This window comes from Salvelinus sp. IW2-2015, linkage group LG8, assembly GCF_002910315.2.
Source record: "Salvelinus sp. IW2-2015 linkage group LG8, ASM291031v2, whole genome shotgun sequence".
Taxonomy (NCBI): domain Eukaryota; kingdom Metazoa; phylum Chordata; class Actinopteri; order Salmoniformes; family Salmonidae; genus Salvelinus; species Salvelinus sp. IW2-2015.
In genome coordinates, this window is record NC_036848.1 from 22,154,228 (window position 1) to 22,180,177 (window position 25,950).

A 25,950-nucleotide genomic window follows, 5' to 3' on the forward strand; every position below is an offset into this window, starting at 1 on the left:
GGAGTTCCTTGTCCGCCTTTTAAATGTCTCCGGTTATTGTGTGGCACTTGCCAATGAAAATGTAGTGTCTCGCACGCATCACAGTTGTTCTGATTCATTTAAGTGATAGTATGGTTGCTGTCATTTATGTGTCGAAGGTTTAACAAATTAACTGCAGGTTCATTTTTATGAAATAGCCATTATGTTACTGTAAATCCCGGATTCCATGCACTTGTGATATTTGTTTTTGAGATAATGCTTAATTTCAAGTGGGAGGACTTGTTAACATCATCATTACCGAAAGTGTAATGCGTAATTGTATTTCAACCACTTTTGAAAAAGGCTCAACTCATAGTCTGACTCAAATCTTATTTTATTTCGTTGATTTTGAAAACAAACGTGTGTGTGTGTCGGTGCTGTGCCTGCGTGCGTGTCTTACAAATGTGAGGACGAGCGTAACATTCTCGAATCAAAATATCAAAGGTTTTAACTCTGAAATTGTATTCCGCCCAACATATTTCGAAACCAGTTGATAGAATAAAGGGAGATGTTGAAAATATAAAGGAGGGCGTTTCAATGGCTGGTGGACTATAGGCCGGTCGAATAAAGATCCATTTGAATGAGAGAAACGGATGGCAAACGCTATAATTATATTTGCCTCGGCAAAATATCAGAAAGGACTTCTCGGTTCTTTGTCCATTATTAGATTAATTCATAGAGATGGCTTCTTTTGCGGTGCCAGACGCGTGGAGGGAGGACGGTGAACCAGTTGGTCTTTGGTTTCAATAATCAAATTAACCATTTGGTAGGCTTTACAACTTTAAGTCACAACTCGCGTGTAGAAAGAAAAATAGAAAGAAAGAGAACGCATTTACATAAAAGGGACTGGGTTGTGTCAAGAAAGAATTCCTTTTTATTGTCGTTCATCATTGAATTTGCAACGCTTAAAGAAAAGGGGGAAAGACACTGGAACGCGTCAGCGATTGTGGTGAGAGAAAAAACAATCGATCGCATAGGACTTCATTAGCGTAACATCTTCAATGTTATAATCGTTTTTTTGTTCAATGCACCTTGTATCTCCTATTTTGAACTTCATAAAAAAAATACATGGGCCTACTTTCTTTTCTAGAGACACCAACAATGGGTCAAAGCCTTTATCAGTTTACCTCAAATAATTAAAGATCTATTTTTGGCAGATGCCTTCGTTTCAATTTCACGGTGATTTTTTTTGTTGAAATGTATACTTTGAATGATTACCCTCAAATTGACGTTAATCTTATAGGGGTTCTTTTGAGTTACCTATCCCCACAGATGTGTGCAGTGTGCACATCCCTGGTTTTATGGCTGGAAACTTGGAAACAACTTGTCAATTTATTTGTCAGAGGATTCTGGCGAACATTCGTCTTCAATTGATGCAGAAAAATATAATTGTGCCTAGACATATGTACACCTTTATTTTGATACACTTCCGTCGGGTAGTATTGCAGTGGAAGAAAAATAAACATTACGCAATGAATGAAATGTTGCTACACGGCATTTTTCTTTAGAAAGGCAAAAGAATTCCTTGGAGAAATAGTCTGTGGACAAAACAGAAAAGATGACATGTAGGTTATGGGCAGGAACGTGATCAAATTAAAGAACAATAGGCCACCTTACAAAAAGGTTCACCTTATTACCAAAACCAAATTAGCCTAATATTGTGTGCCTAGAAGTTCCGATGGCTTGCTCACAACTTAGTTACATTAATTAGAAAGATATTTTTGGCCAAATGAAGGGAATAATGAATGCAATAAAACGAATAACAAACTAATTTGAATCATAAAAAAATACCCCCGAAGTTTAATTGAAACACCCGGTGCACGAAGTGTAATTTAAAAGATAAAACCTATTCTGCGGCTTTACCTTAAGTAATTGAAATAATACAGGACTATCATAATTGTTTTATAGGAATAGACTATACCCATCCAGTATTTACTACAGGAATAGCCTATATTCCTATAATAAGGTGAATTTTAAAAAGGAAACATTGCCGGTCTGGCCTACCATTTTGTTTTCGTTCAGGTCTTTTGTCTTTTTTTCGTTTGTTGAGACAACAACAGTCAGACAACAACAACGGTGGTAGGGCAAAACAACACCAAAAGTCCAATAATAGCAATAAAAGTAATAATAAAAATCATTATAGAATTATTAAACAATAAAAACAACAATCCAACCTTGTGTAAGAGTGTTACATGGTGTGTAATTTAACAACACTACAGATCTCATACGCTCCTGAGATCGACCTTTGTTGTAAAATTACGCATGAGCTAACATTCCTATAAGGTATAGCATCCAGGCATCCGTACTTCTAGCCAAGAAAGAGTGCAAAACAGTGTGATCAAAAGGCAAGAAGAGAGAAGTGGAATACTATCTGAAATTCTGCCCAAGGTATACGGTCGGTTAAAAGGCTTAAAAGCTTGGGGGAAATTGGATCAGGGAGAATCGTCACCCAACTTTCATTATTTCCAAGTGGTGTGATTGAATTAAAGGGCAAGATGGTGGTTAGAAAGGAGAGAGGTGGATAGCGCGCTGGGAGAGAGGGAGGGGAGGGGAGGGGGGGGGCTTGGCTCGTAATGGCGTGGTATTAAATTCTAATTAGAGATGCAGGGGATCAATGATAGGGAGGTTGGACAGCGCGGGCCCCCAGTGCCAGCCCAATAGACTGATGAGTTATTGTCATGTAAAAGCGCTAGCAATAAGACCAAACGCTTTGCCATTGTCCAAGAGGAAAGAGCCAAGTTTATTATGAGGACTATATGCTCTAGAGACCTGAGGCTAGGCGGCTCTTAGGGGGCTTTTCATAAAACAGGGCGAAGCTCCTATAAAGGAGGCCAGTTTTGGAGCAGGCGCCGAGCAGTGCACATCTACCCACGGTCGAGCCTCTTACCAAAACAGTCAAATCCAAGCAATTCATTTCTCCCCAACATATCTCGCGTTCTTATCATTTTTCCTGGGAAGTGCTGCTTTCTTTATCCACGGAGCCTTTTCAAATGTATAAAATGGAGTATTCTTACTTAAATTCCTCTGCCTACGAGTCATGTATGGCCGGGATGGACACGTCAAGCTTGGCATCAGCCTACGCGGACTTCAGCTCGTGCAGTCAAGCCAGTGGGTTTCAGTACAATCCGATCAGGACCACGTTTGGGGCTACCTCCGGCTGCCCGTCGCTCACGCCGGGGTCTTGCAGTCTGGGGACCCTGCGGGACCACCAAAGCAGCCCGTACGCTGCAGGTAAGCAACCGCCAACTTTGTCCACCACTCCACGCTCTCTACCCGGGTATATAGGACGTCTTGATTGCATTTGAAAATGGAAATGTGTTTAGTATTTACCAAACGAAATTTGCTTACACAAATGAAATAATTTATCACGTTAGAAGCGATTGCAGGCAATCGGTAATTCAGTTACGGGGTTACACTATACCAGTCACACCCAAACCGCCAACAAAATTATCTTAAGCTGCCAAAATGATAGGCATAATTTATTTACTTTGCGACGAGACATAAAGCTTCGAAAATAATTAGATAACCAAAGACTAAAGCTCATTATTGACACGGAATTGGAGTTACAATAGCAACTACCGGGACAGATGGCAACATTATGACAAGTTTCCAAACTTGAACCCCAATATCAAAGCAAGAATTAGTTTACCATTACAATTAACCACATTACATTTCATCACTGGTCTCAATTTAGCACTAATCCACAAGAAATCAAACAGATTATAGAATACAATAACAATATAACCCGATTTTCAACAGAATCATCCTAATTCGGATTGATTTTAATCTGACAACATTGCAATTACATATGATCAAATCTTTCTATTACTCCATAGCTATTGCCATTGCAAATACGTTTAATGTTGACATTTATTTCCCCCAGTTCCTTACAAACTCTTTACGGATCATGGTGGACTGAACGAGAAGAGAAAGCAGAGGCGCATTCGGACCACTTTTACCAGCGCACAGCTCAAGGAGCTCGAGAGGGTTTTTGCTGAGACACACTACCCGGATATCTACACACGAGAAGAGCTGGCGCTCAAAATCGATTTGACTGAAGCCAGAGTACAGGTAGGCTATGCTATCCGGCGCTATCCTCACCTCATCCAAGTGCACTCGAGTCATTACGAACAAGACTCCCTACTATTATTTTGGGGTTAAAAAAATAATATTTGGTTTATTACGACTTTTGCCAAAATCAGGTCCGTACAGAACTTCTAGGCTTACACTGTTGTATGCTTATATGTGAATAACTACACATTTGAGGGTTGTTTTCCGACTGTCAATATGCGGATACAGTATCATATTGCATCATCCAATATTGACAGAATGACAATGGTTTCAGTCATTTACATATACAGTAGTCCCATTTGATTTAATGACAATTTAAAAAAGCTCACTATCAGTTGTCTAAATCTTTTGCATCTGTTTTTCGTTGTTAAGGTGTGGTTCCAAAACCGACGCGCCAAATTCCGCAAGCAAGAGCGCGCGGCATCTGCTGCCGCTGCAGCTGCCAAGAATGGCTCCGGGAAGAAGTCGGACTCTAGGGACGAGGACAGTAAAGAGACCAAATCTACCGATCCTGACAGCACCGGAGGACCAGGGCCCAACCCCGTCCCAACGTCCAACTGCAGCGGGCCCAGTCCAACCAGTGGCCAGGTCAACATTTCCAGCGGAAACGGACAAGTGGACCAAGGGAAGACATCAGTGTCTCCCGGCATGTGTGGAAACACACCGATTCAAGGCTGGGCTTCTGCCCCCGGCACCATCACCTCTATCCCGGACTCATTGGGTGGACCGTTCGCCAGCGTACTGTCCTCTTTGCAAAGACAGAACGGAGCCAAAGCTACGTTAGTAAAGACAAGCATGTTCTAATACAGAGGAGACCCATTGACAAAATCAACAAGAGAAACATGGTTTACTGACTCCGGTGACTGAGGAGTGTTGAGTCCGTGGAAGGAGGGATGTTACAAGACAGACAGAAGGACACTGATAGGCCAATCATAACCGCGGTTGTAAAATAACGAAGATTACTACTTTTATTTTTTTGCCTCACGCCTTCCTTCTCGGTTATCGTCTGGTATTGTGGTCATTCTGCACTTATAACCGTTTGGTTCAAGTAACCACTAACAGCTGCGCATTCATACGCAGTCCCATCATAGGACCAGATGTCAAAATATATCGGACACCGTAGGCTACAACTGCTTTGTTTTTTAAAAAGTTGCCAACATTCTGATTTGACTGAAGGTGTTTGATATATCGAATATCTCTGCTTATTATCGAATGAGACATCGACTATTTTGTCATTTTCCTGACGCAACTTGTTAAGTATAAGTAGCCTATTCGTCACTGTTTCAGGGCTCATGAAGAATGTCGTTTTTTTTCTCAATTGTTGATATCAAATGAACATGCATTATTTCCCCAAAAAAAGGCACAAAGTACAACAGTTCACTGCTGACAGGAATAAGTAGGCCTAATTGTTTTGTGTGTCTTTCTAAGGCTGTGTTTTTGTGGCTCAAATTGTATAGTGTTAATATGTATTATTGTATCCTATAGTTGACCATAGGCCATACTCCCCTTGTAGAATCACAGTCTTTTTTGATGTTTTACAAAGTTACAATTGGCGAATTTATTTTGTGTAAAAAAAGGGAATGGATGCAAACATTGTATTTATTTCATTTTTATTTGCATGTTGTCTTTTCTGTCCAATTTTATAATAATTTCCCCCATTTTGTGAGCATAATGTAACATGTTTTGTCCAGGATTTGAAAGCTATTTATATGTAGGTAATGAATGCTTATATTTAAGAGGGAAATATTTCTACATGTTCACATAGTTTTCCAGGTGTACCATTGAAATGGTTGTTGATGATAAAAATAATAATCAAATTTGCTTTGTCATGTTTTTCTTTGTACATCTTTAGACAAAATGTAAGCAAACACCTTAGGCTACAATTCTGCATAGAAAATATTTTAAAAAGAAAGGTTAACCAAATTCGCACATAAATTGCTATTGTCTTCTGATTCCCTAATCCATGTCAAATTCACATATTGGTTCTCACAAATTAAATCACATTCTTTAATAACTTTTGTCATGGATTCTATAATATAATGTATTACTATGCACATCTATAATATAAGTCACCTAATACACTGAAAGACACCATTCTGGCGGCCGTGGCCCATTCTACTGGCTGGGGATTGATTTCAGCACCATGGACAGCGCATCCCGCCAGAAAGCACGCTTCTGGCAAGTTGAGCCGAATCGCCCACATGCTGCACATTACTTCATAATATCATAACTACAGACACCCACAAGTCCATTTTTTGTTACATTTTATTTATAAACATACAGTATACTATAAAGCCATTGCATTTGAACATCACATGTATCTATATTCGGATAGTGTTCAGGTGAATATTACAATAAATACAGAACTTAGACATAAAATATAATTCCCAAGCTATTCATCCTGCTAAGACAATATCGATATTTCTGTCTCAAAGATGCCCCCCTGCAGAATTAGCCGAGATTGATTCATTTCCTAAGTAAAAGTAAAAAAGACACAATCAGAACCGAAGCTTAAAAATACAGTATGTCAGAAAAATGTACCCAGACGGGCAAAGTTGTAAGCTACAATTGAGAATGGATCATACATCCGATATAAGAGTAAGCTATGGATTTATTTCGACATAGCAAATGATTTGGAATAGGCCTACGTCCATTTTAACATATATCCACAACTGGTATAATTTCTCAAACTGCTGGCACTGGTCTTTAGTTAATATCCAAACAAATGTTACTCACGTGCAACTGCTGGTAAGAACATTTTAGCCATAATTTCACAACGCAACAAGTAGGCCTAATGATTATTATTTTTTGTGTTGAAAATAGTATTCTATTGCTGAGCATTTACCAAAATCGTCACCACTGTCAACAGGGAGAGGCATGTAGACTCATTATAATACAATAAAAACATTCGGAAACACAATTAAAAAACAATGGCATTTTTGTTGTTGCAAATGGCTGATATGAAATATTTCCACCGTGTGTCTTAGATATATTCTAAATTCCGTTTTAAATTGTAAAGACTATCACCGCAAATCACGAAATCATGAGAAAACAATGGAAGGTTTGGTAGGCTATGACATGAGCAAAAAATAAAGGGGGATATCAACAACAAAAAATTGGAGTGGGGCGATTTTAAGTCCTGGTGCAGTGTCCTCTGTGTTTTAGCACTATTTCGACAAAAACCTCCTAACCTACCCAATCATACTCAAATGGACAAATACCTCCCATTCTTACCAGTCATACTTAAGTGGACACCGTAATTGGGTTCCCTTCCCTGGCGTGTGCAATCACCTGCTTACCTAAGGCACATGTTTTATGACATTTCAAGCGTGGAATTCCTAAAGAGAATTGGGTTAAGAGGAAACCGAATGGTTTAGTACAGTAGCATACATCCGTACTAATGACAATTGTTAACCTCCACAAGCGCAACCAGTTCACATGCACCAGTTCCTGTTATTGCTCTAAAATCAAGTACATCTAACTTTGTAAGCGGATATTTGTTTCGAGCAAAGAAAGAGAGAAAAGGATGACCTTTTCAGGCCAAAGTGCGATGTTACGGTAATGTATATCCTAGTAACAGCACGGTATATTTTTTTTAATCCAGTAGGCTACTAAAGCAATAGGGAATAAATAAAAGATAAACAGCCAATTTTCGAGCTTCCTGTAAATATAAGAAAGGCAGAAAAACAATTTTACTCCCAGAATTTAAACCAGAGTTTGGATTAATTGTGATTTCAGCAAAAATTTAAATCAGGAGGAAAAAATCTGGCTTTTCTAAGACTTTTGCTGACCATCAAGAAATAACCCCTAAAGACCTCAAGTCATCAAAATGGAATACACTTCTATTACAATACTTGACACTTTAATTCAAAATCTTGACAACCTTCTTAAAGGAACAAATGAAAAGCTGAAGTTACAAACGAAAGACTAACAAGGCCTATCTAACAACCTCCGTACAAGAGATTCAAAGAAAAGGTTTTTCTTATTAACAAATATTTAGTCTAAGTCCCAAACTCATCCGTTTGTTGGATTTCATTGCATTGCTATTTTCAGGAGTTTCCTATTCACTTTGGAAGTGATGGTGGCTGTCATACTGTCTACACCAAATTTACAGTATCAGAGCTCAGAATCAAAATGGCCGCCATCTTCACAAGGGCTTGTGGGTGCATATAGAAACGAGGAAATGAGAACCTCTGAGCTGTAATCATACAGGGTCAATATAATCCATAGGGCAACTACAACGATCAGTCACTAATATTCAATGCACACACAATTTCCCAAGGTCAGGAATATTTTGGCCCATTTCAATAAAGTCATGGGATGTGAATTGCAGATATTGCAAAAATCCCAACATAGGCCTTGACAGACAAGACACATTCCACGCATATGTCGATTACTGGAGAAAAAGGGAGAAGGGAGACAATTTCCCCGTAATCCTTGTGCTTTCCCAATGTCGTCACAATGTGGTTGGCTGGCCGGCTGCTGAAAAGAAATAGAGCAATAATAAGCACAAACGTAAATTCTCTAATAGATGATCATCATAATTCAATTGGATTAAGGAAAAATACATGTATTTCTCTGAGGCAATTTGGTCAATGATACTCCTATATCAGCAAAATTAATAGTGTGAAAAGGTCAATAAATTAATCAGTGTGTGATGTAGCTATTTATCATGTGAAAGCGAGGAAGACAAAGGTGTGTATGCGAGAAAGAGAGGGAGTCTGTATGTGTGAGTTTGAGAGAGAGATAGTGTGTATGCAAGTATGTATACGTGTGTGTGTAACTATGCGTGTGTGTGTGTGACTCACAGCGGGAGCGGATATAGCACTGGTGGCAGTTGAGGAGGCCGTTCCGAATCCTCACGTCTGTCCCCGTGGTGGTGTCACCCAGCTGCCCCTTACAGACCCCACACTGCAGGGTGAAGAGAGGGGGAAGAGGAAGAGAGAGAGAGAGGAAGGTGGAAGCAAAGATAGACATAGGCTTTGTTTGAATACGTTGAAAATGCATAATTCTTTCCTTACTTCCTTGTAGTAATCGCTGATCTGACAAAGCTGGCGGCATCGGTTAAAGTATTGATGAGAGAGGATTCGAAAAGGTTTAAGCAATATAGTAAATCCTTCACCTTGCCTTCTGATTGGTTGGGTGGGACATTTTACCTGCCCCTGTACTATCCTTAAAGATCAACAAGGAGAATCTGGGGGGGGGTTGGGTCTACGGGTTGGAATGAAATTCATCATCAAGTGCATTAGTCACGGCCCTGTGGCTACTACCTATGGATGGATGTGGTGCTGACCTAACACAGCCTGCCTGCGTGATACTGACCTTAAAGCACTGGATGTGGAAGTAAAGGCTGAGGGTCTCAATGATCATGGCCGCCCCTTTGCCCAGAGGGTGGCTGCAACTGGAACACAGCTTCTTACCGCTCACTGACCTGCAGGGGAGAATATGGTCCCGATTAACACAGATTGACAACTGAGCAGCACAAACTGAACGACCGCGCTGCCAAATGAAGTATGGTCCAGTGATAGTGAATGGAACATTTAGGGATTGAGGCTTGTAGATTCCTCCTGACTCGCATATACTGTAGCAAAAGCATATGAATCTACACGTGTAACCTTTATTTAACTAGGTAAGTCAGTTAAGACACATTTCTTATTTACAATGACGGCCTACCCCGGCCAAACCTGGACGACGCTGGGCCAATTGCGCGCCACCTTATGGGACTCCCAATCACAGGCACATGTGATGCAGCCTGGATTCGAACCAGGGACTGCAGTGACGCCTCTTGCACTGAGATGCAGTGCCTTTAACCGCTGTGCCACTCGGGAGGGGGTGTGCCCTATTACTACAGTATATGTGACTCAGTTATACCAGTTTGAGATACCAGAAATGTCTTCTGTAGAACTGACATGATTGCCCTACTAATCACAGAGATCAAACCTTGCACTTGCGGCAAGTTCAATATCCTTCTCAATACAACAGATGACAGACGCAGCAGCGAGTGGTCTCAAGGAGCTGAGTTTGGCGCCCTCTGGTGTACAATATGTCAACATGCGTCAAAATACCTGTTTGGAGATGGAGGCATGTCGAATGGGCATGTGGTGGGTGACTTTAATGGACTGGGCCCCATGGTTTCAATAGAGCCACACCTGGAGATGAAGAGCAACATGCAACATGATGACCTGCCTAGCAACATGGACATGATTGAATCCATTAGTATGAATTGGACCAATCAAAAGTATGGGAGCTAAGCAAACAATATTGAGGTTCAATCGGTCAGTGTTTCCCAACTCCAGTCCTCGAGTACCCCAAACACACATTTTTGTAGCCCCGGTCAAGCACACCTGATTTAACTTGTCAACTAAATCATCAAGCCCTCAATGATGAATCAGGTGAGTTTGTCAGGGGTGACACCAAAAATGTGTGCTGTTGGGAACTCAAGACTTGAGTTGGGAAACACTGTTATAGGTGAAAATACAGATGTTGTATGCCAATTCTGTTGACCATACAGTGTGCAATACAGCTGCATTTTACAAATTCGCACTATAGGCAGTAGGTTTACCAATATGTGTTCTTATTTTATTTATTTTTTAATCTCTTGAACCACAAAAAAAATACATTTTTATTGGTTGGACAATTATAAATAAGGGACTTTTTTTGGTGAATTTGTAAATGTATCATCTCTGTTGTCATTAATCTATAAAGCCTTCACTGAATCCCAAATCACTCCCTTTCCCACAGCCCTCCATTTGCTCATTCACGTGTGCCTCCGCCATATACACAAGTGCCCCAAAGCTTATGGAGTAAAAATTATCGAGGGTGCATGGGGCTAATTAGACCCTGCGATAGCCACTTCAGCCAAGCCAGCAAGGCTGCATAATTCAGAGCGAAGTGATATCCCAACATGCACCGTGATGTGTTTGGAATTATGTGCAATTCAGAACAACAGAATGGAGAGTCGTGCCTAATTACATGCCACGCCAATTTGTTTATGTCTGATATTGAGACTTGACACGTAACAGATGAAATACCTCCCAAATTAAATGCTTAACTGTTACCGAGCTTTATCTCTTGTAAAACGATAGGCTGGATTTGCTCATTTAAATGTTATGCTTGTTTTATTATTTAAAAGTGGAACACGAATTGCATCATTCAAGTCACCAGTGTGTCCCATTGTTGATGGGTTTATTGATCCCCTCGCCACTCTCTGGAAGTCACCCTTCGGAGTTTCGTCAGCAACACGTGACAACGGAGGGCCCTCCGAGTGAGTTGGTAGGGGCGAGTGGGTGGTTTGAGATGAACAGTTTATCATGACAGTGAGGCAAGGCCATCTGGGTAAAAGGCATGTCCATCAAACAGATAGAAGATGTGGAGTAGCATTCAATAAACTAACTTAAAAACAAAAAGAGAAACCTCTCTGTATGATACAGTGTATATTAGCCTGTGAATGATAGAACAAACTCACACTCATGCATGCACCCTACCCCCACCCCACATCTCTCCGCACCCACACATACCTCCTGTCCCGAGAGGGCGTCTGCTGGCTGGGTTTGGTGCAGTCTAGTAAGACCTCTGGATGTTGTTTCTTGTTGGGGGGCTGGGGCAGGGCCATGGCGGGTGGTGCTCTTTGACCGTTCTTCAGACTCGGAGCCAGCTTGTCTGTCTGACTGCTGTTCTGGCTGATCGAGCTGTGGATGATTGAATGTTTGCTTAAATGACTGATTAGTTTCAGTTTGGGTACAAAAAAATTAACATTTGTCATTAATGAGCCATGATAATAAATAGAAAGTGATTATTTTCACGCCCATTGTAGGGTTCAAGGGCACACACACACACACACACACACACACACACACACACACACACACACACACACACACACACACACACACACACACACACACACACACACACAGATTTTTAAATGTTTAAATGAAATGTTATTTAACCTTAATTTAACTAGGCAAGTCAGTTAAGAACAAATTCTCATTTACAATGACAGCCTACCCTGGCCAAACCCCGCCAAACAGCTAACCTTGTGGGGACATACAATTCAGTCCCATTCAAAATCCTATTTTCCCTAAACCCTAACCCGTACCCTTACCCTAACCTTAACCCTAACCTTAACCCAAAAACCTAACCTTAACCCTAAACCTAACCCTAGCTCCTAACCCTAAAACGAACCCTATCTCCTATCTCCTAACCCTAATTCTAACCCTCACACTAATTCTAACCCTCACACTAATTCTAACCCTCACACTAATTCTAACCCTCACACTAAACGCCTTTAGAAATAGATTTTGACCTTGTGGGGACCAAGAAAATGGTTGGTCAAATTTTTGTTGGTTTACTATTCTTGTGTGGACTTCTGGTCCCCACAACTATAGTTAAACATGTCCACACACACACGCACGCATGCACGCACGCTCGCTCTCAGACTGACCTAACTGCTGTTTTCAGGCTCTCATCTCTGGACGCTGTGCTGATGTCACTACTCCTGTCGTTGTCTTGTCGTTTCCATTCCACACTCTCTGTGTTCCCCTGGTGGATGAACGGAGACAAAGGCAGTTTCAAAGGGTTAGTTACAATCACCCTAAAATCCACTGAAACACAAAACATACTGCATTATGGGACATATTAGCTGTTCAATAAATTCAAACGGTTAGTTCACAATTTCACTGGATTAGTGAAGTCCACGTCCCTACTCATACACTGAGTATAATGCCTTCGAACTGTGTCAAGTTGTATTACCTTAAAATCCAGTGTAACAAAAAAACACATTGCCTCTTTGCAGATATTTACTGTTGAATAAAATGGCTCATTCAAAATGTGAGATTGATTCCAAAGGTAACCCAATATAACGTCTCCTCTCACCCCCTGCCTCTCCAGCAGCTCCTGCTTGCGTTCCCAGTCGGCCAGCGACCGGACGATGGTGTCCTGGGGGTCCGTTGGTGTGGGGGCGTCCCCCCGGATGGGGGAGGGCAAGTTGCAGGAGAGGGGGGTCAGGGGAGCCACAGTCTCTTCTAGTATCCTGCGCTCCTGTGGAGGGAGGAAAGGAGGGAGGGAGGCAAGGACGAAAGAAGGCGGAGGGAGGAGGTAAAAGGGGGAGGGGAAGGAGGGAAGATTGAAGGATGAAGGGAGGGAGTTAGGGCGAGAGGGAGGGCATAATGCAGGAAAGAGTCATTGTAGGTAAAAGGTAGGAGGACACTGATAGGATGATAACACGTTTGTTTTCAGTCAGCAGTCACATACATACAGTGGCTTCGGAAAGTATTCAGACCCATTGACTTTTTCCACATTTTGTTATAGCCTTATTCAAAAAAAAAAAAAAAATATTTAAAAAAAATCCTCAGCAATCTGCACACAATACCCCATAACGACAAAGCAAAAACAGAAATACCTTATTTACATAAGTATTCAGACCCGTTGCTATGAGACTTGAAATTGAGCTCAGGTGCATCCTGTTTCCATTGATCATCCTTGAGATGTTTCTACAACTTGATTGAAGTCCACCTGTGGTAAATTCAATTTATTGGTAATGATTTGGAAATGTCGAAATAAGGTCCCACAGTTGACAGTGCATATCAGAGCAAAAACCAAGCCATGAGGTCAAAGGAATTGTCCGTAGTGCTCCGAGACAGGATTGTATCGATTGTGTTTTAGTACCCGTCTGGGGAAGGGTACCAACATATTTACGCAGCATTGAAGGTCCCCAAGAACACAGTGGCCTCCATCATTCTTAAATGGAAGAAGTCTGGAACCACCAAGACTCTTCCTATAGCTGGCCGCCAAGAAGGATCTTGGTGAGGGAGGTGACCAAAAATCTGATGGTCACCCAGACAGAGCTCTAGAGTTCCTCTGTGGAGATGGGAGAACCTTCCAGAAGGACAACCATCTCTGCAGCACTCCAACAATCAGGCCTTTATGGTAGAGTGTCCAGACAGAAGCCACTCCTCAGTAAAAGGCACATGACGGAAGTTGAACGGCGCAAAGTACAGAGAGATCCTCGATGAAAACCTGCTCCTGCGCTCAGGACCTCAGACTGGGGTGAAGGTTCACCTTCCAACAGGACAACGAACCTAATCACACAGCCAAGACATCGCATGAGTGGCTTTGGGACTAGCCTCTGAATGTCCTTGAGTGGCCCAGCCAGAGCCCGGACTTGAACCCGATCGAACATCTCTGGTGAGACCTGAAATAGCTGCGCAGCAACGCTCCCCATGCAACCTGACAGAACTTGAGAGGATCTGCAGAGAAGAATGGGAGAAAGTCCCCAAATACAGGTGTGCCAAGCTTGTAGCGTAATACCCACGAAGACTCGAGGCTGTAATCGCTGCCAAAGCTGCTTCAACAAAGTAAAGAGTAAAGGGCTGAATACTTATGTAAATGTGATATTTACATTTGACATTTTTAATAAATTAGCAAAAATTTATAAAATCCTGTTTTTGCTTTGTCATTATGGGTTATTGTGTGTAGATTGATGAGGGAAAAAAACGATTTAATCAATTTTAGAATAGGGCAGTAACCTAACAAAAAGGGGTCAGAATACTTTCCAAAGGCACTGTAGCTTACCAAGCTACCAACTACTTCACACTGGAAGAAGTTAAGCTACACTAAAGCTATCCATATGAAGAAGATAGATTACTTAACTAAAGTTACTTTGAAAAAGTATTACTTCGTGAAAAACTATCTTATGTCAATCTGAAATGTCATAGAATACAAAATTACAAGAACAGATCACTTTGGGGTCATATGTTAACAGAATGTGTAATTTAGCCTGTTAAACACAAAAACAATGTTTCAAGTGAGATTTAGGCAGGACTGATGCCAAACAAGAAAGGAAATGATTGCCTACTTCACCCATATTTATCTTATTTTTGCAAAAAAAGTAGTGTGGTTCCAGTAGTTAGTTACATCGTTACATGGCAAAAAAAATAATTAACTACAGAAAACACTACCTAGAATTGAGTTTAACTACCAACAAGCTACTGCAAAATGTAGTTGAATTACTAGTTAAACTACATGTAGTTCACTACTCCCCCACAGTGCAAATACACACTCTCAACCCTGCCATCTTCATCAAGTACACACACACACACACACACACACACACACACACACACACACACACACACACACACACACACACACACACACACACACACACAAACACCACACACACACACACACACACACACACCTCCTCATGGTACCGCCTCTCCTCCTCTTCCACCTCTCTTTGCGCTCGCTCCCACACCTGTTTCAGCTTCTCCTGCTCACGCTGGTACTTCTCCTGTTATCGTTGGCAACGAGAGACGGCATACATTCATCAACAATGACAAGGAGAGATTTTGAGACAAACAAAAGTAAAGTGGTAGGTCAAACATATAACACAAACGCCTAGCAAACCAAAGGTTGCATCACATCTCATCACAGGCAACGTTAGCATTTGAGCTAATTAGCAACTTTGCAACTACTTAGCGTGTTAGCTAACCCTCTCTTGGTCTGACAAACAGCGCTGCAGCTCTGCAACCTTCCACTACAGATGCGGATACGGTTATAAATCATTTGTGAAACATTTATGTATTGCTTATGAAGGCTTTATGTATGCTGAACAAAAATGTAAAGTGTTGGTCCCAAGAGCATTTCTTCTATGCCAAGATAATCCATCCACCTGACAGGTGGGGCATATCAAGAAGCTGATTAAACAGCATGCTCATTACACAGGTGCACCTTGTGCTGGGGACAATAAAAGGCCACTCTAAAATGTGCAGTGTTGTCACACAACACAACCCCACAGATGTCTAAAGTTTTGCGGGAGCGTGCAATTGGCATGCTGACTGCAGGAATGTCCACCAGAGCTGTTGCCAGATAATTGAATGTTCATTTTTCTGAATTTGAATGCACAGAGACACCGTGACGAGACCCTGAGGCCCATTGTTGTGTCATTCATCCGACGCCATCACTTCATGTTTCAGCATGATAATGCACAGCGCCATGTCGCAAGCATCTGTGCACAATTCCTGTAAGCTGAACATTTCCCATTTCTTCCATGGCCTGAATACTCACTAGACATTTCACTCATTGACCATGTTTGGGATGCTCCGGACCGACGTGTATGACAGCGCGTTCCAGTTCCTGCCAATATCCAGCAACTTGGCACAGCCATTGATGAGGAGGGATAACACTCCACAGGCCACAATCAACAGCCTGATCAATTCTATGTGAAGGAGATGTGTTGAGCTACATGAGGTAAATGGAGATCACACCAGATACTGACTGGATTTCTGATCCACACCCCTACCTTGCTTTTAAGGTATCTGTGATGCAAAATCAATAGATTAGGGAATAATTAATTTAATTCAATAGTGATTTCCTTATATAAATAATAACTCAGTAAAATCTTTAAAATTGCTGCATGTGACGTGTATATTTTTGTTCAGTGTACTATAAAGCCTTTATAGGTTGTACTTTGTTTAAAGTGGTACTGAAAGACCCCCGCAACAGATGGTGTGAAATACAGAAGACTCAACTTCAGACTCATTTTGAAATATGAAACCATCGGACCAACTTTGATTTTGAGGTGAACTATCCATTCACATTCGATTTCATCTCAATAAATAACTGAGTTCAGGTCTGTAGGAAGCACCATTGAGAAAAATGGGCCAATTATGTGACAGGAAAAAGTGGGCATACACAAACATAGCATGCATGATGAAACATATAAAGATGAGAGAAAATACAAACCATCAAAAAGCTGCCAACCAAAGCAACAGACACACCATACAATGACAAGGGTGTTTAGGGGTCAAAGGTGACAAGGGTGACAAGGGTTCATGCATCAGCCAAGCAAACCCTGTGGGTGGATCTCAATAGTCTAAATGGCTTTCTTTCCTCATCTCCCCCCTTTCTTCTGTACAGATCTGAGAATATCGTGAGGATGTGAGGATAAAGGAAGGTTACTTTGGAGAATTGAGACACATCCTATGATGGGTGGGTAGAGGAGGAGTGTGAGGTTGACTGGCGGCAGATTTGGGGATCTGGCGAGTGAATGTGAGATGCAGGACATGCCATAGCACACAGTGTTTATTGTGCAATGCTGCTAACGTGTGGCCACTGTCTGCACAGCAGTGAGTAGCAGATTGGGGTTCGACTTCAGACTCAGAGCAGGCAGATGCCTAAGCAATATTGTGGTTATGTTAAATGTGGCTGCAAGCTCATAGAAAGCACCCGCTTTGGGTAAATGTAACTGGGGCTGAAGACCATATATTCAGTAAACAGCAGGCTTATTCAGGCCTAGCTTTTGCTAACGTCAATAGAGCATCAGCTTTTGTTAACATATTTTTAGCAGCATTTTAACTCAGGCCTAGCTTTAGCATGCTAAGTCAGGCTTAGCGTTTCTGTCTTTAGTAGCATAACTCAGGCTACCTGAAGCATGCGCTCCTGCTCTTGCTGCCACCTTTCCTGACGCTTTCGCTCCTCATCTGGGTCCCAAGCCCAGCGGTCACCCCGCTTAGTCTGAATCACTACCGGGGATGACACCTGAGTGACCTGATAGGGCCCATCCGGGTTCCGCTGCACACACAACACACACACACACACACAGCACACACACACACACACACACACACACACACACACACACACACACACCACACACACACACACACACACACACACACACACACACACACACACACACCACCCACACACACACACAACCACCAACACACACACACACACACACCCCACACACACACACACACACACACACACACAACACACACAAGCATGCATACATACACCAACCCACAAACCGAAGTACACACACACATCCACAAAGGGGAAAGAGGAGACAGACAGTTGATCTACCACAGCACCATTTCCATGCTAGCCAAAGGAGTCCTACTAAGGAGAGAGAAAAGAGAGATGAGGGGATGAAGGGAAAAGGAGAAAAGCAATGCTGGGCACTCTGTACATCATCCTCATTTAATAGGTTGAGCCAATGAAGAATGACCAGTCAATCATGGGTCTTAGGGAGGTCCTAAATATATTACAAAAACAACAAAAGGATTGTGCTCAGTAGGCACGAAACAGAAGAACACTCTCTGAAATGGAGTGAAACGGGGAGCCACCTAAACTTGCCCAATAAGAAACGTGTGGCCTAATGAACACATTTTGGCTCAACCGGATGAGAAACAATTTTTAAAAAAACCTTTAGAACTCAACCAGGAAAGACTATAGGAGCCGTTACAACCTACTTACCGGCACTTTCCCACGCTTCGGCTCTTCCCCCTCTATGGAATAGAAGTAGAGTAAAAAAGGTAGACGGTTAGAAAACAAACATCTTTCCAACACAGGAACTGATGCTGAGTGGACAGGACATTTTTATCATCTCATTTGCTAACTATGCCGTCTTTGTGTGAACACATGGAAAAAGCTAATTCCATAATGAATGTCACGGGGAGGAATTAGGGAATGAAGTGAAAGATGGCAGGGAACAAATCAAGGCGATAAGGCATAAAGTTAAAGATTGAGTTGCTTAGAAACGACGAGCCGTGAGGTATTTTTAATTACTGAGTAGCTAACAATTCCAGTTTCCATTTTGGAGATGGTCTGTGCAAAAGGGAACATTCAACAGTGKTGTAACACCTTACAGGAAGTTGCTCTTATACCTGTAGGGGCACGGTAGTTACACTTGTAACAATGCTGTATTAACATTGTTAATGTAGTAATTACAGCATTATAACACCAACTTCACGTGTAATATAATGGGATCCACAGCACACCAATAATAAATGAAAACAAAAAAAACAGTAGATTGAAGAAATGGGTTTCCAATGCTGTCACCCAGCTCCTAGGGAAGCACGGGGGAAACCCTGCACAGTGTATGAGTATGTGAACTCCAACGGGGGTTACAGGCGAGCCCAACTATTCAGTGAGCAGTTTACCTGGTGGGGCGAAGAACTCCCAACGTAGGCCTAACCTAGGGTTGCCGGTTTCTGGCGGAAAGCTGGTACTGTTAGCCAGCTCTACAGCACAAGCGAGACGGAGGGGGAAGGAAGGAGGCAGGAAGGAGGCAGGGGGCAGGAGAAGAAAAGGAGGGGATAGATAGAGAGATCAAAAGCAAAAATACAGAGTGCCAGTTGGAGAACCAAGGGGGGGAAAAAATAGTTGGGGTGTGTGATAGCAGAGTTGAAAGGGCTGCGTACAATAAAGACTATTGGGAAAAGGTCGTTTTTGAGGTTCATTCTCATCTGAAAACAGATTTTGATTACCTGTTGTGGGTGCCTCACATGGCGGTTTGTTTCTGACAGGTCCTGGATCAGCCAAGGCAGCAACTTCCTCTGCACTCTGAGACAATTCCAGGCTGGGCTCACTGACCTAAGATCAGAAGCAGAAAAATCATAAACACAATGATCAAAACATGACCAGGAGAACATTCCAAATATTTAGTTAGAATGTAGCAGATATAAATTGAATTTATATAGCTTATGCAATATCCCTATTCTACACAGTATAGAATCATGCCCATTGTACATAATGCATTTCTATCTGCAAGTTAAATGGTGCTGCGCCCTCCCGGGCACTCTTTGACACATTAACGGTTCCTCCAAGAACCCATCATCCGGGTTCCTTGAAGATCTCCACGGTTCTTCGAGCCACAACTAATTCTATGGAGGAACCCTGGACTGGAGGTATGGCTTAGTAGGGGCGTGGCTTTCAGATAGTGGCGAATATATTGATAAAAGTCACCTTGTCCTACAGAGATTTACACGGTTATCTAAATGTCCAACCAGGGTAAGCCTGCATGAAACACTGCCCTCATTTGAAATGTTTTTAAAATGAAGGGTGGAAAAAAACGATTGGAACCATTTCCCTTTTGACTGCTAGGTTTTATGGGTATTATGACTCATACTGTGGTACTCGATTGAACCCCTCCCATCACAAAATTATTCAGGTTTGAACATTTACACAGAGTTTCTCGAAGACCCTTTTTAGAATCCCAAAAGGTTCTCCCAGGCTCCTTTATGTCTAAGAGTGTGCTTGAGGTAAATCAGGGCACAAATTATTGACTATTTGGAGCATTGGGGCCATTGATTAGTTGGTAGGTGATCTCACCTGTGCAGTCATTGGCTGAGCTTGCTGTGTTGCGTGCTCTGATTGAACAGGACAGGGGACTGTGGCATTCGGTCTGGTCGCTGTGGCATTCGTACACACTTCTGTTTGTTCCTTGGTAGCGTGTTGTGACTCTTTCAACGAAACAGAGACACATGTTTAGCTGCATCAGAGCAAGGTTCTGCATCAGAGTACAGGTCCAGACAGTGGGTCATAATGTGACGTTAACCACAGGAAGACCAAGTTGAATAAATAGTTTAATAACTTAAAGTGTTCGTTTTCAAGTCAGACAATGAGTAATAAATGACTAGCATGAATATTGAATAGCAAAAGGATTGGATGGGTTATAAAAACAACATAAATTGTCACCACTAGGTGTCAGGGTAGCAGAGGTTAGACTGGCATTCTAGGTAACCCATAGGAGCAGACCTGTAGCTGGAGAGGAGTGTACTGCAGCCGCTGCTGTGTTGGGCTCCCCATCCTTCGGTGGGCCTGCAGCAGACCTGCCTCCCGCCTCCACAATGCTCTCTGTGCTCTGCAGCTCCTGTAGGGACACACAAAGGGAGAAATACTCTGTGAACGCATCCTCCACATTCCTTTTGTTGAAGTCATGACCTATCTGACTCAATGTTGCTTTATCCTATCTAGGACTGCATGCAGACTAAGAACAACACACAGGTCTGGTTTAGATGTGGGTTTTCACTTGACAGTTTTCAAGACTTATGTTGTTACGACTACACCTTCCTGTCCGCCTCCAACTGTTTGAGCAACGTGCCTGTTCACTTTGTTAAGATGTTGAAATCAAGTGGCCTGCCTGGCGAAGAAGATGCTTATTTCTCAAAATTAGAGGGTGTTGCAAATTCCTTACATGTATCCGTCTTTCTATGCTCATTGCACACTTCAAAAACAAAGACTGGACAACTAGCGCTAACAGTCTGTGGCGCTAACAGTCTGTGGCTACAATGCTGCTAGCGGTACGTGGTCTATTCAGACCCTTGGATCCAATGGCCACCCTTTTGAAAACTTATATCTTTTTTTTCAGAGAAACAAAGCAGGCTTGGCTGCATGTACTGGAGCCTCACCGAGGGCAGTGAGGTGGGCCGGCTAGGTGGGATGGACTCCTGTGCGTTACTCTTCTCCTGGGCATCACCTTCTCCTGGCACTGAAGAAGGTGGCACTGCGGTGCTTGTGCCACCCTGTGCCACAGTTGTCATGGCTGTTAATGGGCTCGCCCTGGGGGTGGGGCTATGTGTGGGTGGGGGAGTGGCCACACATGGGGGTGTGTCGGAAGGGTCAGAGGAGGCTGTAGGCGTGGCAGTGGAAGGGTAGAACCGTACAGGGGAGGTTCTTCCGTCGCTCTCTGGAGTGGTGACCTCATCGTTTCCCATGTCGCCGTTCACTCGCAGCAAGCCGTCCACCTGAGTGCACAGACTTAAGGCTTAAAGAACACAAACATGCATGCACATACATACAGCACGCGCATACATATGTGGGCACACATGAACACATGCACACTCCACAAAGACGCAGTTCAATCTAAAAATCAATCACTAAAACCCCATTTTAGAGACACTGTGACTGCATCCTCACCCCAAAAGTATCCATCAGACAGTAATGCAAGAACAGTCAACTGGGGTGAAACATCCCTAAATACCACATTCCACAGCAATGACCGCAATATGACCAGACAGTTCTATTCCAGACCCTCCAGACCAGAAGTTGCCCCATGTTATAAATAAAACCATAACTCATGTATGTTAACTCTGGCCTATTAGCTATTCAGCTAGCTCCCGATAACACGCTGGGACTGAATGAAAGGCTGTAATGTATGTGTGAGGAGCGCCGAGTGCTAACTCCAGACGCACAGGGGGGTTGTTGAATGGAGGGGGGACTCACTACCCACAATCCCCCCTCAGTCTGTGTGGCCCTCTTTGTCTGCCTGGAGACCCACTTCATATTGAGAGGGCCTACTTGTCAACTTTTTAAGTCAATACGGAACAGAGCCCCCCCCCCCCCCCCATTCAGGCGGAGGCTCCACTCGGCTCCAAATAAGACATTCCAGCCACTAAAGTGGAAAGAAGTGGCTCCCAGTTTGTTCCCGTAATAACCGAAAAACATGTTATCGTCCTTTGGAATAGGCCCATTTGGCAAATCGCTCTCCGCGGATGAAAATGAACACCCTGTTGTGCTAAATTGAGACGTCACAACCGACTTCGCAGAAAAAGGAAATGGGATTCCTTATCCTTCTGTCTAAAAACAAGACACCCAATCGCCATGGTTTCTGTCTGCTATTCTAATGTAAATGCCAAGACCAGGGACCATTTAACATAATACATTTCGGTGTGCCCTGGGAATACTAGGCTGAACAAAACTACTTCAGGGGACATTAGTATCTTAGTATCTGTTAGTATCATAACACTTCTGGAAGCTGCCCTGATTTGTCATGGGAGTGCAAAACCCCCCACAACACCCTGGTAATTTGAACCCTGGCTCACACATAATAAAATACACTAGTGATAAAACCCTTGCTCCATTTGCTTGCATTTTGTGCCTCACCTTGCCTGGCTTGTGTCCCGCCAGCATCTGCGTGCCCTTGGATTGGATGTAAGGCTTGGGCGTCAGCAAAGGAACAGATTTAGGCGAGGCAGCCTGGATAGAGGGGTTTGGTTCAGGAGTGCGTGACTGAATCTGGGGGCGATGAGACTGACCCTGGGGGAACCCCGCCACTTGGGCCTCGACGGTGACGGTAAACTTGGGTGCCGGGAGCGACTGCTGCCTCAGGTACTTCAGAGGACCATTTGGATCTTCTTCCGGGCCGGTTGAGTTGGGAGAACGGGAGGTGGGGGTGAGGGGGAGACGTGTGCTGGTGGCGGTGGTGGGATCTTCAGAGACGCTCCTGTCCAGCAGCTTGGGCAGTTGCAGGCGCTCCAGCACCGCTTCGCTGATGGTGAAGCGCTGGGCGTAGCGGTGGAGGACCGACGCCGCCTCCTCAGGGGTGCGGGCCGACTGGTAGGCCTCGCGGAGCTCGTTCTCACGACGTTCCCTAGGGAAGGAGACACGGGAGGACAAGGTGAGACAGGGGCCATGTGACTGGCTATACACTGACGAAAGCATCATTGTTGAAACATTTCTGTACATTGCTACTGATCCCCTGATGCAGTTAAAAGCAATAAAAAAATGGTTGAGCCAGGATGCGATAACAAACAACAGGCTAGGAAATAATAAACAACAGGCTAGGATATAAGAAACAACAGGCTAGGATATAAGAAACAACAGGCTAGGATATAAGAAACATCAGGCTAGGATATAAGAAACAACAGGCTAGGATATAAGAAACAACAGGCTAGGATATAAGAAACAACAGGCTAGGATATAAGAAACAACAGGCTAGGATACTAAGAAACAACAGGTAGATATATAAACAACAGGCTAGGATATAAGAACAACAGGCTAGGATAGATTAAGAAACAACCAGGCTAGGATATAAGAAACACAGGCCTAGGAATATAAGAAACAACAGGCTAGGATAATAAAAGAGGAGCAAGCACCGGCTAGGATATAATAAACAACAGGCTAGGATATAAGAACAAAGGCTAGGATATAAAAAACAACAGGGTAGGATATAAGAAACAACAGGCTAGGATATAAGAAACAACAGGCTAGGATATAAGAAACAACAGGCTAGGATATAAGAAACAAAGGTAGGATCAATAACAACAGGCTAGGATATAAGAAACAAAGGCTAGGATATAAGAAACAACAGGCTAGGATATAAGAAACAACAGGCTAGGATATAAAGAACACAAACAGGCTAGGAATATAAGAAACATAGACTAGGATATAAGAAACAACAGGGAGATATAATAAAACAACAGGCTAGGATATAATAAACAACAGGCTAGGATATAATAAACAACAGGCTAGGATATAAGAAACACAGGGTGGAAATAAGAAACAACGGCTAGGATATAAGAAACAACAGGCTAGGATTAAGAACAATAGGCTAGGATATAAGAAACAACAGGGTAGGATATAATAAACAACAGGCTAGAATAAAAGAAAACATAACAACAAAGGCTAGGATATAAGAACAACAGGCTAGGATATAAGAAACAAAGGCTAGGATATAAGAAACAACAGGCTAGGATATAAGAAACAACAGGGCTAGGATATAATAAACAACAGGCTAGGATATAAAACACAACAGGCTAGGATATAATACAGAAGCTAGGATATAAGAAACAACAGGCTAGGATATAAAAACAACAGGCTAGGAATATAAGAAACAACAGGCTAGGATATAAGAAACAACAGGGCTAGGATATAAGAAAACAGGCCAGGGATATAAAAACAACAGGCTAGGATATAATAGAACAACAGGCTAGGATATAAAAACAACAGGCTAGGATATAAGAAACTACAGGCTAGGACTATAAGAAACAACAGGCTAGGATATAAGAAACAACATGGTAGGATATAAGAAACAACAGGCTAGGATATAAAAAACAACAGGGTAGGATATGAATAAACAACAGGCTAGGATATAAGAACAACAGGCTATATATGAACAAAGGTAGGATAGAAACAACAGGCTAGGATATAAAACAACAGGCTAGGATATAAGAAGCAACAGGCTAGGATATATAAACAACAGGCTAGACATATAAGAAACAACAGGCTAGGATATATAAGAAACAACAGGTAGGATATAAGAAACAACAGGCTAGGATATAAGAAACAACAGCTAGGATATAAGAAACAACAGGGCTAAGGATATAAACAACGAGGTAGGATTTAATAAAACAGGCTAGGATATAAGAAAAACAACAGGCTAGGATTAAGAAACAACAGGCTAGGACTAAGAAACAACAGGCTAGGATATATAGAAACAACAGGCTAGGATATAAGAAACAAAGGCTAGGATATAAGAAACAACAGGGTAGGATATAATAAACAACAGGGCTAGGATATTAATAAACAACAGGCAGGGATATAATAAACAACAGGGTAGGATATAAGAAACAACAGGCTAGGATATAGAAGAAACAGACAGGCTAGGATATAATGAAACAACAGGCTAGGATATAGAAACAACAGGCTAGGATATAAGAAACACAGGCTAGGATATAAGAAACAAACAGGGTAGGATTAATAAACAACAGGCTAGACATAAAAGAAACCACAGGCCTAGGATATATCAGAAACAACAGGCTAGGATATAAGAAACATCAGGCTAGGATATAAGAAACAAAGGCTAGGATATAAGAAAAACAGGCTAGGTATAATAAACAACAGGCTTAGGATATTAGAAACAACAGGCTAGGATATATAACCAACAGGCTAGGATATAAGAAACAACAGGCTAGGATTAAGATAATCAAGGGTAGGATATAAAAACAACAGGCAGTATACATAAAAGAAACAACAGGCTAGGATATAAGAAACAACAGGCTAGGATATAAGAAACAACAGGCTAGGATATAAGAAACATGAGAGTAGGTATAGGGCAATACTGTACATTGAGGCAACCAACAATATGGAAACCAGGGTTTGACCTAAAATGGCCTTGTGACCTACTTCTCCTCCACGATCTCCCGGTAGGTCTTGATACTCTTCCTCCTCTGAGAAATGGCCCCTCCCTCGTCCGTCATCAGCTTCTCCATCATCTTCCTCTCCTCCTCCTTCTTGATCAGGTCCTGGGAGACGCTTCTCCTGCGACTCTTCCACCGGGCTAGGTCCTAA

At 42.5% G+C, this 25,950-nt stretch overlaps 2 protein-coding genes across 9 annotated transcripts in view; one reads left to right on the top strand and one right to left on the bottom strand.

Moving 5' to 3' along the window:
• The first annotated feature begins 2,638 nt into the window (after window positions 1–2,638).
• On the top strand, window positions 2,639–5,456 carry LOC111967600 (paired mesoderm homeobox protein 2B). The gene is made up of 3 exons (XM_023992760.2): window positions 2,639–3,249; window positions 3,902–4,089; window positions 4,462–5,456. Exons 1-3 carry the CDS (start codon window positions 3,009–3,011, stop codon window positions 4,891–4,893), a joined length of 861 nt encoding a protein of 286 aa, XP_023848528.1. The 5' UTR covers window positions 2,639–3,008; the 3' UTR covers window positions 4,894–5,456.
• Window positions 5,457–6,336: 880 nt separating this feature from the next.
• Window positions 6,337–25,950, bottom strand: part of LOC111967598 (LIM and calponin homology domains-containing protein 1) — a 57,526-nt gene continuing 37,912 nt past the window's right edge. For 3 of the 8 annotated variants that reach the window (XM_023992759.2, XM_023992758.2, XM_023992757.2), the window contains 17 exons: window positions 25,786–25,946; window positions 22,765–23,251; window positions 21,291–21,626; window positions 20,638–20,752; window positions 20,212–20,342; window positions 19,368–19,473; window positions 19,041–19,121; window positions 18,355–18,386; window positions 17,518–17,640; window positions 15,290–15,382; window positions 12,964–13,128; window positions 12,533–12,630; window positions 11,607–11,777; window positions 10,155–10,238; window positions 9,412–9,520; window positions 8,898–9,000; window positions 6,337–8,571 (listed from right to left, as the gene is read on the bottom strand). In XM_023992759.2, coding sequence (XP_023848527.1) covers window positions 8,546–8,571; window positions 8,898–9,000; window positions 9,412–9,520; window positions 10,155–10,238; window positions 11,607–11,777; window positions 12,533–12,630; window positions 12,964–13,128; window positions 15,290–15,382; window positions 17,518–17,640; window positions 18,355–18,386; window positions 19,041–19,121; window positions 19,368–19,473; window positions 20,212–20,342; window positions 20,638–20,752; window positions 21,291–21,626; window positions 22,765–23,251; window positions 25,786–25,946 — 2,421 coding nt within the window. In that variant the 3' untranslated portion in view covers window positions 6,337–8,545. The remainder of the gene's footprint in view (window positions 8,572–8,897; window positions 9,001–9,411; window positions 9,521–10,154; window positions 10,239–11,606; window positions 11,778–12,532; window positions 12,631–12,963; window positions 13,129–15,289; window positions 15,383–17,517; window positions 17,641–18,354; window positions 18,387–19,040; window positions 19,122–19,367; window positions 19,474–20,211; window positions 20,343–20,637; window positions 20,753–21,290; window positions 21,627–22,764; window positions 23,252–25,785; window positions 25,947–25,950) is intronic. The other 5 variants (XM_023992752.2, XM_023992753.2, XM_023992755.2 and 2 more) reach the window with 5 other exon arrangements.